The sequence below is a fragment of the Chaetodon trifascialis genome, chromosome 7 (assembly GCF_039877785.1).
Source record: "Chaetodon trifascialis isolate fChaTrf1 chromosome 7, fChaTrf1.hap1, whole genome shotgun sequence".
NCBI lineage: Eukaryota > Metazoa > Chordata > Actinopteri > Chaetodontiformes > Chaetodontidae > Chaetodon > Chaetodon trifascialis.
The window spans coordinates 29,728,763-29,741,770 of NC_092062.1; the positions used below are offsets into that span (position 1 = coordinate 29,728,763).

General features: G+C 44.0%; 1 protein-coding gene across 2 annotated transcripts; it reads right to left on the reverse strand.

Annotated features, from left to right (window-relative positions):
* Positions 1–2,723: 2,723 nt before the first annotated feature.
* Positions 2,724–12,403, reverse strand: ndufaf6 (NADH:ubiquinone oxidoreductase complex assembly factor 6). Of its 2 annotated transcripts, none has more exons than XM_070966459.1 (9): positions 12,167–12,403; positions 11,077–11,176; positions 10,688–10,810; positions 9,972–10,028; positions 9,461–9,563; positions 9,028–9,161; positions 7,506–7,607; positions 6,453–6,509; positions 2,724–5,023 (listed from the first exon to the last, which is right to left on the reverse strand). In XM_070966459.1, exons 1-9 carry the CDS (start codon positions 12,355–12,357, stop codon positions 4,895–4,897), a joined length of 996 nt encoding a protein of 331 aa, XP_070822560.1. In that variant the 5' UTR covers positions 12,358–12,403; the 3' UTR covers positions 2,724–4,894. The 2 variants fall into 2 exon arrangements, with proteins under 2 accessions (XP_070822560.1, XP_070822561.1); XM_070966460.1 differs by having other exon boundaries at positions 11,073–11,176; positions 12,167–12,300.
* Positions 12,404–13,008: the final 605 nt, after the last annotated feature.

A 13,008-nucleotide genomic window follows, 5' to 3' on the forward strand; every position in this document is an offset into this window, starting at 1 on the left:
ATTCACCCACATCAGATCAAGTAACATCAATTGTTAATACTGTAGGTTTTGAATTTTATCTGTTAGAATAAATGCAATCCAAATATTTGACTGCCCCAGAGATCATATTCTTACAAAGGTGAGGTCAGACTGAGTTGATCTCACACCAGGAAATTCAGTTGTTACAGACAAACATGCAGACAGCAGTTATTACAAGATAAACATACATTGTCATGTGGTAGAAACAACACCAGCTAAACATTCATACTACTGATGTATAAACAAAGCCACTGATGAGCACTCGGCAAAAAAAAAAAAAAAAAAAAAAAAAAGGAAACCCCACATTTTTAAAGACCCCTCCAATAAAATCTGCTTTTAAACTTTGCTAAAATGGAGTTTTCTATATAGTACCAGACATATCATGAGCAAAATAAGCAGTCAGCACCATGGCTGGACATCTCCACCTTGGAACTGCAGTGGACCAATGAGAGTCAAGGTTTCATCCATCAGCTTGTGGAGTGACGCTGCAGTGAAACGAGGGGTATCAGAGGAGGTTTTGCTGCATATCTCTCCTGAACCAAACAGTCCATGGTTGGGGTGGGAGCTGTCACTGCTGATGCTGCACACCCTTCTTAGATACCGCTTGCACTGGAGGCCCTTGATGGCAGTTAGCTGGGCACCAGTGATGTACTGGGTGGTTTTCACCACCCGTTGCAGCGCCTTCAGCTTGGAGGCTGTGCAGCTGCCGCACCATACTGAGATGCAGTCGGTCAGGATGCTCTCCATGGTTCAACGGTAGAAGATGACTTAGATTTGACGAGCCAGGTTAACTTTCTTCTGTCTCCTTAGGAAGTAGAGGCGCTGTTGAATCAGAATCAGAATCAGAAAAAGCTTTATTGCCAAGTACGATTTTACACATAGCAGGAATTTGTTTTGGTGAAGTTGGTGCATGACAAATCTTCTAGAAATAAGCTATTTAAAATAGAAAATATAACAATATAAATATATATACACAGTCTGTTTTTTTTTTCCAGAATAAAAAGATCCGTACAGCTGGCAGTGATACAGTAAAATAACAGGGAAATCCAAGCAGAGTTATGGCAATGTCAATGTGACAAGTAGAGTCAGAGGTGGAGTGTGAAGAGTTTCAGGGGGGGGTTCCGGGCCTTGTTAATAAGGCTGACAGCAGACGGGAAAAAACTGTTCTTGTGGCGTGAGGTTTTGGTCCCGATGGACCGCAGCCTCCTGCCAGAGGGGAGTGTCTCAAAGAGTTTGTGTCCGGGGTGGGAGGGGTCAGCCACAATCTTTCCTGCACGCCTCAGGGTCCTGGAGGTGTGCAGGTCCTGGAGAGATGGGAGATAGCAGTTGATCACCTTCTCTGCAGACCGAATGACACGCTGCAGTCTGCCCTTGTCCTTGGCGGTGGCAGCAGCGTACCAGATGGTGATGGAGGAGCTGAGGTTGGACTCAATGATGGCTGTGTAGAAATGGACCATCATTGTCTTTGGCAGATTGAATTTCTTCAGATGCCGTAGGAAGTACATCCTCTGCTGTGCTTTCTTGATGAGGGAGCTGATGTTCGGCTCCCACTTGAGGTCCTGGGAGATGATAGTTCCCAGGAAGCAGAAAGACTCCACAGTGTCAATAGTAGAGTCACAGAGGGTGATGGGGGCAGGTGAGGCTGAGTTCTTACTTAGTCCACAACTATCTCCACTGTCTTTAGAGCGTTGAGCTCTAGGTTGTTCTGGTTGCACCAGGTCACCAGATGGTCAACCTCCCACCTGTAGGTGGACTCGTCACCATCAGAGATGAGTCCAATGAGGGTGGTGTCGTCCACAAACTTCAGGAGCCTTGAGCCTTCTTTATCAGGGTGGAGGAGTTGAGGGTCCAGGAGAGGTCTTCAGAGATGTGGCCGCCCAGGAACTTGGAGCTGGAGAAATGTTCAACCTCAGCCCCGTCGATGTGAATGGGGGTGTGACTGCAGCCTTTAGTTTTCCTGCAGTCCACGATGAGCTCCTTGGTCATCTTGGTGTTGAGGGTCAGGTTGTTGTCGGCGCACCACATCACCAGCTGCTGAACCTCATCCCTGTAGGCTAACTCGTCATGGTTGTTAATCAGGCCTATCACCATGGTGTCATCTGCGAAGAAGAGGGAGTAGAGGAGAGGGCCCGGCACACAGCCCTGTGGGACGCCAGTGTTCAGGGTCAGGGTGGCGGAGGTGTGGTTGTCTAACCTAACAGACTGGGGTCTGTTGGTCAGGAAGTCCAGGGTTCAGCCGAAGTCCATGAACAGCATCTCACGTAGGTGTTTTTGTTGTCCAAGTGAGTCGGGGTGTGGTGCCATGGAGATGGCATCCTCATCAACCTGTTTGGTTGGTAGGGAAACTGATGGGGGTCCAGTGTGAGGGGAAGACCGCATTTGAGGTAGGTCAAGACCAGCGTCTCGAAGCACTTGGTGATGACTAGGTGGAGAGCGTGAGGGACTGTTCATCTGGGTGGGAGCAGTTTTGAGGGCTGATTGTGTGTTGTCTCGGTCGAAGCGAGCGTAGAAGTTGTTGAGCTCATCAGGGAGGGGGGCATTGCTGGTTGGTGGGGCTGTCTTTTTTGGCTGATGCCCTGCAACATGCGCAGGGGTTGGTGTTGTTGTGGAAGTGCTCCTCCTGCAGAATATTTGTTAAGAAAGGACTAAAAGTGTCCTAAAAGTACATGTTGTGAACCAACTTAATAAGCTAATAACATTCTAATCAAGATTACTACAGTTTCTTTTTATTCATTCTGGAGTACTCGGGGGTCAACTTGTGCACAGAGGTGCATTTTGTATGTAACTTTGTGTATCACAGCACGTACATGTCATGAAATATGCAGCATACAAAGGTTTCATATTGTATTTTATAAGCTCATCATGTTTTCTGAATGTCAAACCAGAGCTGTCAGACAAATGTGGTGGAGCAGAAGTAGAATAAAACAGAAATACTTCAAAACAAAAGTAAATGTACTTTGTGAATTTCTACAGTTTTTAAAAGCTGAAAAGAAAAGCTGTAGACGGCTCAGTCAAACAACAAACACGTCGTCCCTCACTGTGAAACAAAACTCACATAGAACAGTTATTTCCTTTCCATTAGGGGCCCAGTTTGGTTCGATAACAGTCACAGAATGTAAGATTCATCTCAGGATTAACACACAGAAACAGTAACACATAGACAGCAGCAGCAGTGTGAGTGCATCGTGTTGATTTGTGCAGGAGGAAACCTCAGGCAGATCTCCACAGGTGTGCTTTGTATTTTGTCAGATCAAAGATGAAATGTTCCTTATTTGATGCTGCCTGAGTGCAGATCTTCCATCTCATTATCCTCCGACATTGTGCTCCATACATCCTCCGGTGACGCTCCATAAAACTGCTGAATCTGGGCACAAAAAACATCAAAGCTCTGGAACATCATCATCATCATCATCATCATCGTCATCATCATTGATCAATGCGCAGCGCCCAGCTCCAGCCCAACTTCCTGTTTCCTCGTTTGTTGAGTATTTGTGGTGAAAGTTTTAAGACTGAAGCTCCAGGCGGGATTCAGAACCACAGAAGAACAGAATCTATGCCAATCCCAAAGGAGGTCATGGATCACTAAATCCCCCCATTACCATAGTAACCATGAGGACTGACCAGCAGCCTTTACCAGATCTGTCATGTTGGTCCTCTAATCTTCTCCTAGTGCTTATTATTCCTCTCCAGGTGGCGTTAAAGAACATGGAAAAGGTCACTGTGGACGTCACACCTTGGGTCTTACTTTGACAGTTTCTCTGATCTAAACCTCTTTAGTTGGAGGTCAAACAGAGCGAGGAGTGAATCACTGGTAATGATCACGGGTTGAATGATAAAACCACTCGTCTGTGATCCATTAGTGTTCAGTGGTGGAATGTAAGTACATTTACACAAGTACTGTACTGAAGTAAATTTTGAGGGACTTGAGTATCTTATACAGCTTCATACTTCAGACATCTATTACAGTTAAGACGTTAAAGTTAGCTCCACCTTTACGGCTGCAGCTTTAACACTGTTTACATGTTAATGCATCAGTGATTAGAGTGCATTGATATCATGAATAGGCCGTGCTGCATGAGTACTTTTACTTTTAGTACTTTTCATCTGACTGCAGGACTCTCAGAGTATTTCTACACTGTGGTTATTGTGACTTCAGTTACAGATGTGCGTACTGACGCCTGTCAGGCAGCTTTTACTGTGAAACAACAACAGGAGATGTTGACTGAAAGTTTGTCTTAAAAATGGCGTTACACTGCTCAAGCTTGTGATGAAGATGAAGATGATGACTCTTCCTCGTGCACTCTCTGATCCCAGCAGGTCACTGTTCAAACAGGAAGCTGTGACGCTTGCTAACAACAGACAGTCTGTGTATTGATTTCACCGTTCGCCTTCCAAACACATTTTTCTGACCTGCTGGTTTGAGTAAAAGCTGTTTCTTCACCTGTCAGACTTCGTTTTAATGATTCCAGCTCAAAACATTGTAAATACTGACAGAAATTATGGCTAAGACTACAAAAATAAGACTGGAATTATCCTTTAATCGTCTGGTGAACGGATCACACGTCTACATTTACAAATGAAATATGAACACTGTGTCTTTAGGCTCAAAGCCGGTCTGTGGACCAGAGGTTGAGAAACGACAGCCGGCGTCTCTGCTGTGGTTTGTGGTTGGTGGTTTTTATCCAGTGGCAGCGCTGTGGTTCAAAACAAGTCTGGACTTCTTTGCAGACCTTCTACAATGCGGTCTTCAGAGTCCCCCAGAGGGGTGAAGCCTTTGGGCTTCAGTCCTGCAGCCTTCAGAGGCAGCAGATGGACTGGGATCGCTGCAGGAGGAGGAAGAGGAGGAGGAGGAGGAGGAGGAGGTGAAGGACTGATGTCAGTAGGTCTTCCTCCAGGAGCGGAGGTAGAGCTGGAAGGGGAGGAGGGGGTTTCTGTTCTGCAGGCTGGAGTTGAAAACATCGAAATCTGCCCTCCTCACTCTCTGCAGGTAGTCCTCCAGCACCACCTGCAGCACACAGCACCACAGAAGAAGAGTTTGTTTATTTTGCATCAGGTGACAGACAATTAGGCTGAACTGACATTTTAATTTCACTCTTTAATTTCAGTGCAAACTCGACCATTTAGCTGAGTTGGCTCATTGAACAAGAATGAAAGCAGATAAAGTAAAACTGAGAGCAGCTAGCTCGCGAAAACTAGCGAAGAAGTCAGCAGCTAACAAACTGTGTATGTTGTTTAGGCTGCTGAAACTGAAATGAAGTGATGAAGAGGAGTTTGGACTGAAAGCCTGTGGTCCTTCGGCTTGGACAGCTTTAGTGTAAATAAATGTCATTTCACATTTCATTTTAAAGCCATCTACTACTTTCAAATTAGCACGTAAAGGTGCAGTTTTACAGGAGCTCTTTTAATGAAATCGCGTTGCGCTCTCTTCTTCTGTTCCTGTCTATCTGAACGAACCAGCTCCTTATATCTGCACCACAGTGGTGGATGGAAACACACACATTTGCTTTTCCTTTTACAGATGTTCTCAAAATTTCTCAAATCCTGCTACATTTGGGTGGAAACCCTGATCGTCGATGACATCTGCTCACAGCTGCTGGTACTGTTTGTATTTGCAGCATCAGTCTGACGATGGCTGAGCAGCTCCCCCTAGTGGAGACTCTGCAGCCTGTTGAATGTGAATTTTATTTGGCAGTCATGAGGCAGCTCTCCGAGGTGAATCTAATCTAAAAATCCCAGAACAGACCGAAGGTCCCTCCCTGACATTCTGCCAGAAATGAAGCTGTGTTTTTGGAGATATTTCATGACACCGCTGGATGAAGTGATCCGGGGAAAAACAATCACATCTCTGCGTGTTTTCACTGGCAGCAGCAGCTCTAAACTCCAGCTGCTATGAAACAACCTGAGGTGATCTACAAGCCTGCAAATACATTTTTAAACCTCTGTGTGTGACCGAACCCACACTTTGCATCAGTCACGCACATCAAGGGCATTGTATGTATGTATGTGTGTGTGTGTGTGTGTGTGTGTGTGTGTGTGTGTGTGTGTGTGTGTGTGTGTGTGTACACTCTGGTTCGAGTTGGGTGGCATCTAACAGACAGAGCCTCTGCTTTCCTGAAGGCCTGTTTGAGATATTTGTTTAACTTGAGATAAGAAGTGATGGAGACGACGTGTTTGGGCGGAACAGAAGTCTGAAGTGCTGCTCGATGGAAGTTCTCTGTGAGTCCGACTTGAGCAAAAAAGAGAATTCAATGTTTCCATCACTGCTGTAGAGTTTTTGATCAGCAATTAAAGTGCTGAGTCATCATAAGACGTTAGATTTGTGTAATGACTTTCGGATAACTGCTTTTCCCAAACTGGGCGTCACTGCTTTTATGTCACCCTCAGTTTTCTCAGAGCGACTTCTGACCGTCTTTATTCCATGTTTGAAGGCTTACCGTCTGGAGGAAGGCCGGCGTGGCGGCCGCTGGGACGCTGCTGCTGAACGATCGCGCCTGAAAGACAAAGCACGACAAAGACAAATCAAACCAACAGGAAAAAGGAGGTTATTGGTGTCTGGGCCTCTGCACCCACACCGAGCCAGCCTCATTTCTCAAACACCGTTTACGCACCCGCACTCACGTTTTCAGCGTTTTTCCATAGACAACAACAGGAAAACAGTTAAATCTCTTCTTCTCTGTCCAGCTAACAACTAAACTGCGGGCGGCAGATATCTGGGCAAGACTTCAAATCTTTTTACTTGCTCAACACTTCAATTCCAAAACAGTCTCATTTCATTCAGTTTTTTTCTTGTCCTAATTTTGTCTCTCAGAGCGGTTTCGTTTCCCAGTCGCTTGTTTGTACTGAACGCATCATCATCATTACATCATGAACTCCTCTCGTTCTTTTTAAGTTAATTAGCGAAGCACTTTTCTAATTGACTCACAGTCAGCAGAAGACAACATGAAAGACAGTAAACACAGTGAAGACGTGCAGGAGGAAGTAAATCCTTACTGTTTACCCTCAGTGTAATCACAGCTTTAACAGCGAGGAACAGGCCGAACTGGTGTAAAGACGGTTCAAATGAAACACAAATGCTGATGAATGTCTGAGCAGCAGCTTAATGAGAAAAGAGTGAGGTCTGTAAGAGGCGGCTAATAAAGCTCAGTCAGGTCACATCACCACGTTAGCAGTAAAAATAAGACATTTCCAGGACGGAGGATGTTTGCAGACTGAAAAACAGCGTCTCAAAGGAATAAGAGATGCTGATCTGAATCTGTTTTCTGTCTTTTCTGACTCACGCTGAGCAGCTTCAGAGGCGTTCAAATGCTCTACAGGACAGAGCTGAACTGCTGCTTCACCTTCTCTCTAACAAAGAGAAGCTTTCCAGGAAAACTTTGTGCTTTCCAGGTTCATGTGAGTGTGTGAAAAGTAAGCTGGCTATTACAGTGAGTATCACTCGTGGGTGCTGCGTTCAGGTGTCAGCCGCGTCACGTCAGTGTGGTACGTACGTGTTGCAGATGTACGTGAGCCTGGCTGGCGATGTCGTACACGACATCCCGGACGCTCTGCTCCCGGCTGCCGCGGATGAAGTCCTCTTGAGAGACTCCGTGCTGCAGAAACACAGGAAGACTTGTGTGTTGATGCGTCAGTGTAACAATAACTCTTATCTCCTCTGTTTAGCTGTTTCCATTTTAGTTCCACTTCACATGAGAGCTGAAAGTAAATGAAATGTGGCCTGGCGGCATCCTGCTGTGAGCTGCACAGGCCCACACTGCCGCAGGCTGCAGGACAATATCATTATTATTGATATTTAAATTAACAGTGGTGGTTAATGCAGGAACTAAAAGAAAATGCAAGTTCAAAATTAGGAAAAAGAAAACAAATCAATTCTATGGTGTTTGTATGACTGAGGGACACTCGTTCCATCTGTCCAGCGTCCTGCATAGTTGACTCCTGCTTGTTCTCTATGTGTGCACAGTACTTCAGTGTATCACCAGCATCCTCTTCAGGCAGCAGAGAGCCCCCACAGACCCTACAGCAACAGCCGTTGTTGTTGTCCACGTGGGACAGATGGTCCAGAAAAAGGCTGCAAATTGTTTGTGGCATCATTTGTTTATCTGCAGCTTGTACGTATCTCAGGCAGGAGGGTTCGAATCTCAGCTTTCTGCCACACGGCGGTTGTGTAACGACCCCCGTCGCTTCGTGCTGGATGACAATTTCATTACGGCTTCGATAAGAATATCATGTGACATCATGTGGAAGCCGAGCCGTGAGTCAGCTGAACATGTGAAGGCATGTGGGACTTCCTTATGTCATCTCTGGGAACAGAATTCAGACTCTAGATCAGCTAAGTGGGTCAGAGCAGGAGCTTGACTGCTGAGAGGAATCAACCCTAAAATAACACGAGTCCACAAGTCGACTGCAGAGCTCAGAAATTCACTGGATCTGGCTTCTCAAATAAGGACACTTGCTGCTTTTCCGTCTCACATATGAGAGTAAAATGAGGGTTTGGGGTTTGGGACTGTTGACTATGTCATTTTGCACATTTTTGTGCACACTTTTCTAACTTTTCTTAGATTTTAAGAGCAAACAGTAAGTTGAGTTACTGAGAGACTGATGTCCTGATGAGTCAGTATTGAAAGCAGTCATTATCTGCAGCTGCAGTCCACTTCATGTGAACACTTTAACAGCCACCACTCTGTTTTTGTGCCGCTCCATCTAAATCTTACATGTCGAGGACTTTATGTCCCCACACATCACAAAGTCCATCTGTTTTCTTCTGTGAGACGACTGAAGCTGTCGAGCCTCGACACTTATTATGGACCAAAACGGTTTGTAGTGTCACATGTTGAACGCTGGCATTGAACATCTGGTCCAATTATTTTGCTCGTTTACTGATTCTTTTTTTCAAATGACGTGATCAAGAAAAGACTCCGTTCACCTCAGTTTATAGGAGACGAGCTGTGATATGTCCTGTGGTATTGGGGACATTTTCCGTACTCTTCTGATGTCTCCGAGGCGTCGACTCACCAGCATGCAGACGTCCATGGGGAGGTAGACTTTCCGTCGGCTGCTGTGATAAGGAGTCGCTCTCAGACACGTCACGATTCCCTGAGCTTTACCGATGTGACTCGCTGCGTGGTCGGCATGGACGTCTTTCAAGCCTGAAATCAAACACAGACACAGTTTGGGTTGGAGTCACTTCTCTGAATCCTCCTGATGGAGCCTGGTTTGAAGACACTTTCTGATCAGCTCTCACCACTGAAGGATAAACCCTGACCTCCAGCCCAACCTGCTGACCTATCTTTAATTAATAACATAAGTGACCAGTCGGAAGGGAGCAGTCTAACCACAGGGAGGAGATCCATTACCTCCAGCAACAGTTCAACAGGTGTTTCCACCAAATGTATGGTGTCCATGATAATTACAGCTTCCTGCTCGCAGCAGCCTCACCTGTCCTTACCTAAACACTGGAGCAGCAGGTAAAGCAAGGAGGACTGTGTGTTCTCTGAATAGGCCTCCAGCTCCTGCAGGTTTCTGTAGGCTTTGTCATCCAGATCCTTTTCCTGGAGAAACACACAGTTTTAACTGTCGGCTTGGTAAGTTGCACTCAGTGGTAACCTGCTCACAGAGTTGGACACTGTCTGCGTGCCGTCGCCACAGGTTGCATAAGCTCATGAACTGTGAACAGCTCAGTTAAAAGGTGAAAAGGTGATTTTCCTCTGCGAGCCTGAAGATGTGCAGTAAAACAGTCCAGTACTCCATCAGAAGATTACAGAAAAGACTGAAAATATCTAAGGACGGCTCCTCTAACTGACACAACAATGAAAAAAGGACACAAAAATCAAATCTATGCATGAAAGGGGCTGTTTTTTCTTTTTTATTGGCATTTATCTTCAACTGACTCATCAATGACATCAGTGACTGAACTACATGCTGCAGCGGTGAATGTAATGAAGAAACTTGAGTCTTACTCTCTCGGTTATGATCCTCAGCAGCCATCTCTTTGTCAGGTCATGTTTCCTCACCGCCTGCAAAACATCATGCAGACTGTTCACAAGAGCTGCACCAATCAGATTCCAGTACCTGAATCTGGATGTGTGCTGATGCTGATGGCGATACCAGAGCTCTTTCTTCTTCAATATTAGTAAACCACATAGCGCTTCTTACTCAAACACAGTTTTGGAAAACGTGAACAAATCAAGTGCACAGCAGTGCATCATCAGCTACGAGGAAGAGGATTTCTGCACATGAGGTTTTCACAGTGAATACAGTTAATGATAAAAATGCAAGAATTGTGTATAGAAATAAATATCTACAACATCAAAAAACGTTCAAATAAGTTAATGACGAGTAGGCTGAGTAATCTGGATCAGTGGCTGCAGTCTCATGTCTGATGAGTGAACCGCGTCAGTGTCTCCACCCGACACCATCGGATCAGATCGGCTGTTAATCAGCTGACACACGAATCGACTGTACGGCACATTTTCAACTCAAACATGTGAAAGAACTGATGTTGCTTCCTCTAATGTTTGTGACATGCCGACAAAACACATTTTTAAAACTATAATTAAAGCAACGACACATCCTAACAAGTGTCTGTCCATCCCTTCCTGATGACTCTGGACTTCTTTTGAATCCACACATTTCATCTGACTGAGCGCTCGGCTCTCTGCAGGTCGATATTTACCTTCCACAGCTCGGCACTGACTGGCTGGTTTGGGGGATCGTCTCTGTAGATTTCTTCTATGGCCGTCTTCCAGAACTGCATTCGCATCAGACCAATGGTCTTCTGGGAAACAGAGTCCTTCACCTTGAGGGGGAACATATAGGAGGACAAACGTTTGACAAGTGAGTTTGAAGAGGACTGGGATCAGAAATTCACCACTATATATGTACATTTAAATCCCAGGTTCTTCCTTATTATCACTATTATCATAGCAACAGGAGTAGTGGTAGCAGTAAAGCTAACAGCGACATCAGCTAAGTAGTAGCAGCAGTAACAGTAGTAGTAGTACAGTAATAAGATCAGTAGTATTAGCACTCATTTCCCTCCCAGGCTGCTGTATGAATACCTGCCTGTGCCAGCTCCACATTAAAGGCTCTCAGGGCCAAAGAGGAGCGCCGGGCCTCCTCTGGGAGGAGGAGGGAGGACAAAAAGCCATCGTAGTCTCTGGTCCTGAGGAGGAAGAGGAGGAGGACACAGGAGTGACAGAAGAGATGCAGTTCATTTCATTTTTCTAAAGTTTCCTCATTCTTTATTTTCTAAACTTTTTCAGAACTTCACCTCAGAAAGTGTCATTACTTTGCTACTTCTGTCCCATGTCTTTGACAAAATTTTACATACGTTAATTTGATTTTTTTTTACTTTGTAGTTCAGCGGCACAAAAGTGGGCCCACACAATATTTTTCAAACAAACTGACAGAGAGCTGGAAAAATATGAAATTATCTTAAATATGTTACACTAAAAACACGGCCACAACAACCACTTCTAAGATAAGCTTTTAAAATAAAATTTGTTTGAGACTTTACGGCAGCCTTTGCAGTGCTGCTATTTGTTTTTTTTTTTGTTTTTTTTTACTAAATTTCTTATGTTTTCTTAGATATACATTTACACATAATACAAAAAAATAAGAAAATTAATAAACTGCATATTTTTACTAAAACAAATTTCTCAAGCACGGTCTTCCATCATTTCACCAACGTGTGAATAATAATAATAATAATAATAATAATAATAATAATAATAATAATAATAATAATAATAATAATAATTCTGAATGAGAAGAATGGCGGCAGAATACCTCCATCACTGAAAGCTGAAACCACAGGCTCCTAAAATACACGCTTCTTGGTCACTTTGACTACGCCGAAATGTACATTGGACACAAAATATTAACAAAACCAATAACTAGTCAAAACATATTTTTCAGTGTTATGAATTATTGCGTTGTTTACATTTATAGCGGATATTTGAATGGAGTCTGGCGTGGAATCGTCTCCCTACTTTAAAATGTCTGTTATCCTTTCACATGATTGCCTCTTTAAAGTAGGGAAGGGACATTTCAGAACATATATAATCTTAATTTAACGAACATATCTGCCCTACAAATGCAGAGGAACTGAACTAGCTTGTGTTGCTAGTAGTGAGTGTTCAGTCAGACCCACCTGACCAGCTCCAAACAGTACTTCTCGTGGATCTGTGAGTCCGCTCTGGCGCTGGTTGCCGCTCTCACACTCTGTATTTCAGCCGCTCTTTGAATACTAACACTGTTGGGTGATATCGTTCTGTGAAGAGCGTGATATAACGACGTTTTACTGCTTAATAATCCATGCTTAGCACTGATGCTAGCTGCCATGTTCCCCTTCAAATTTCACCCTTACTTTGTGTCACATTAAAAACATTCCCCTGGCCAACCGACGCCGGCGGTCATTACGTTCCGCTTCATTCGGAAAGTAATACCTAAATGTGGCATAAATGTGCTTGAAAAATATCATATAGAATAATAAAAACGGTGAATGTGTAGCTAGCATAGACAGACATAGTCATTAGCCATAACGATATGGGAAATTGGATGATACAACTGCCAGGAAAAAACTAGACAATATTCTACTGGACTCACACGGATTGATATAAAAAAAAAAAAGTATAGAAATGAGATCTGGTGCATTTTTTATTTCTTTCTTCTAGTCAAATTCCAGACAAAGTTTACGTTAGTTCACTTTAGCGTCTGTCTTTTATTTTGAAAAACACCGAAAAGCAGCAGTGATTTTTCTCAGTTTAAAATTTGAAGTTAGAAGAAGAAGAAGAAGAAGAAGAAGAAGAAGAAGAAGAAGATTTAACTCCCTCGGTTTCTTTCTTTTATTTGTTTTTAAGATCTTAACAGAAAGGCCTTATAGCACCAAATGAGCTTGTCTCAAAGTGCCACTGCGTTGGAAAATCCAAAACGGAACCCCAGAACACAATTATAAAGAAAAATTAAGAATAATAAGGGCATGAAAAAGAAAAT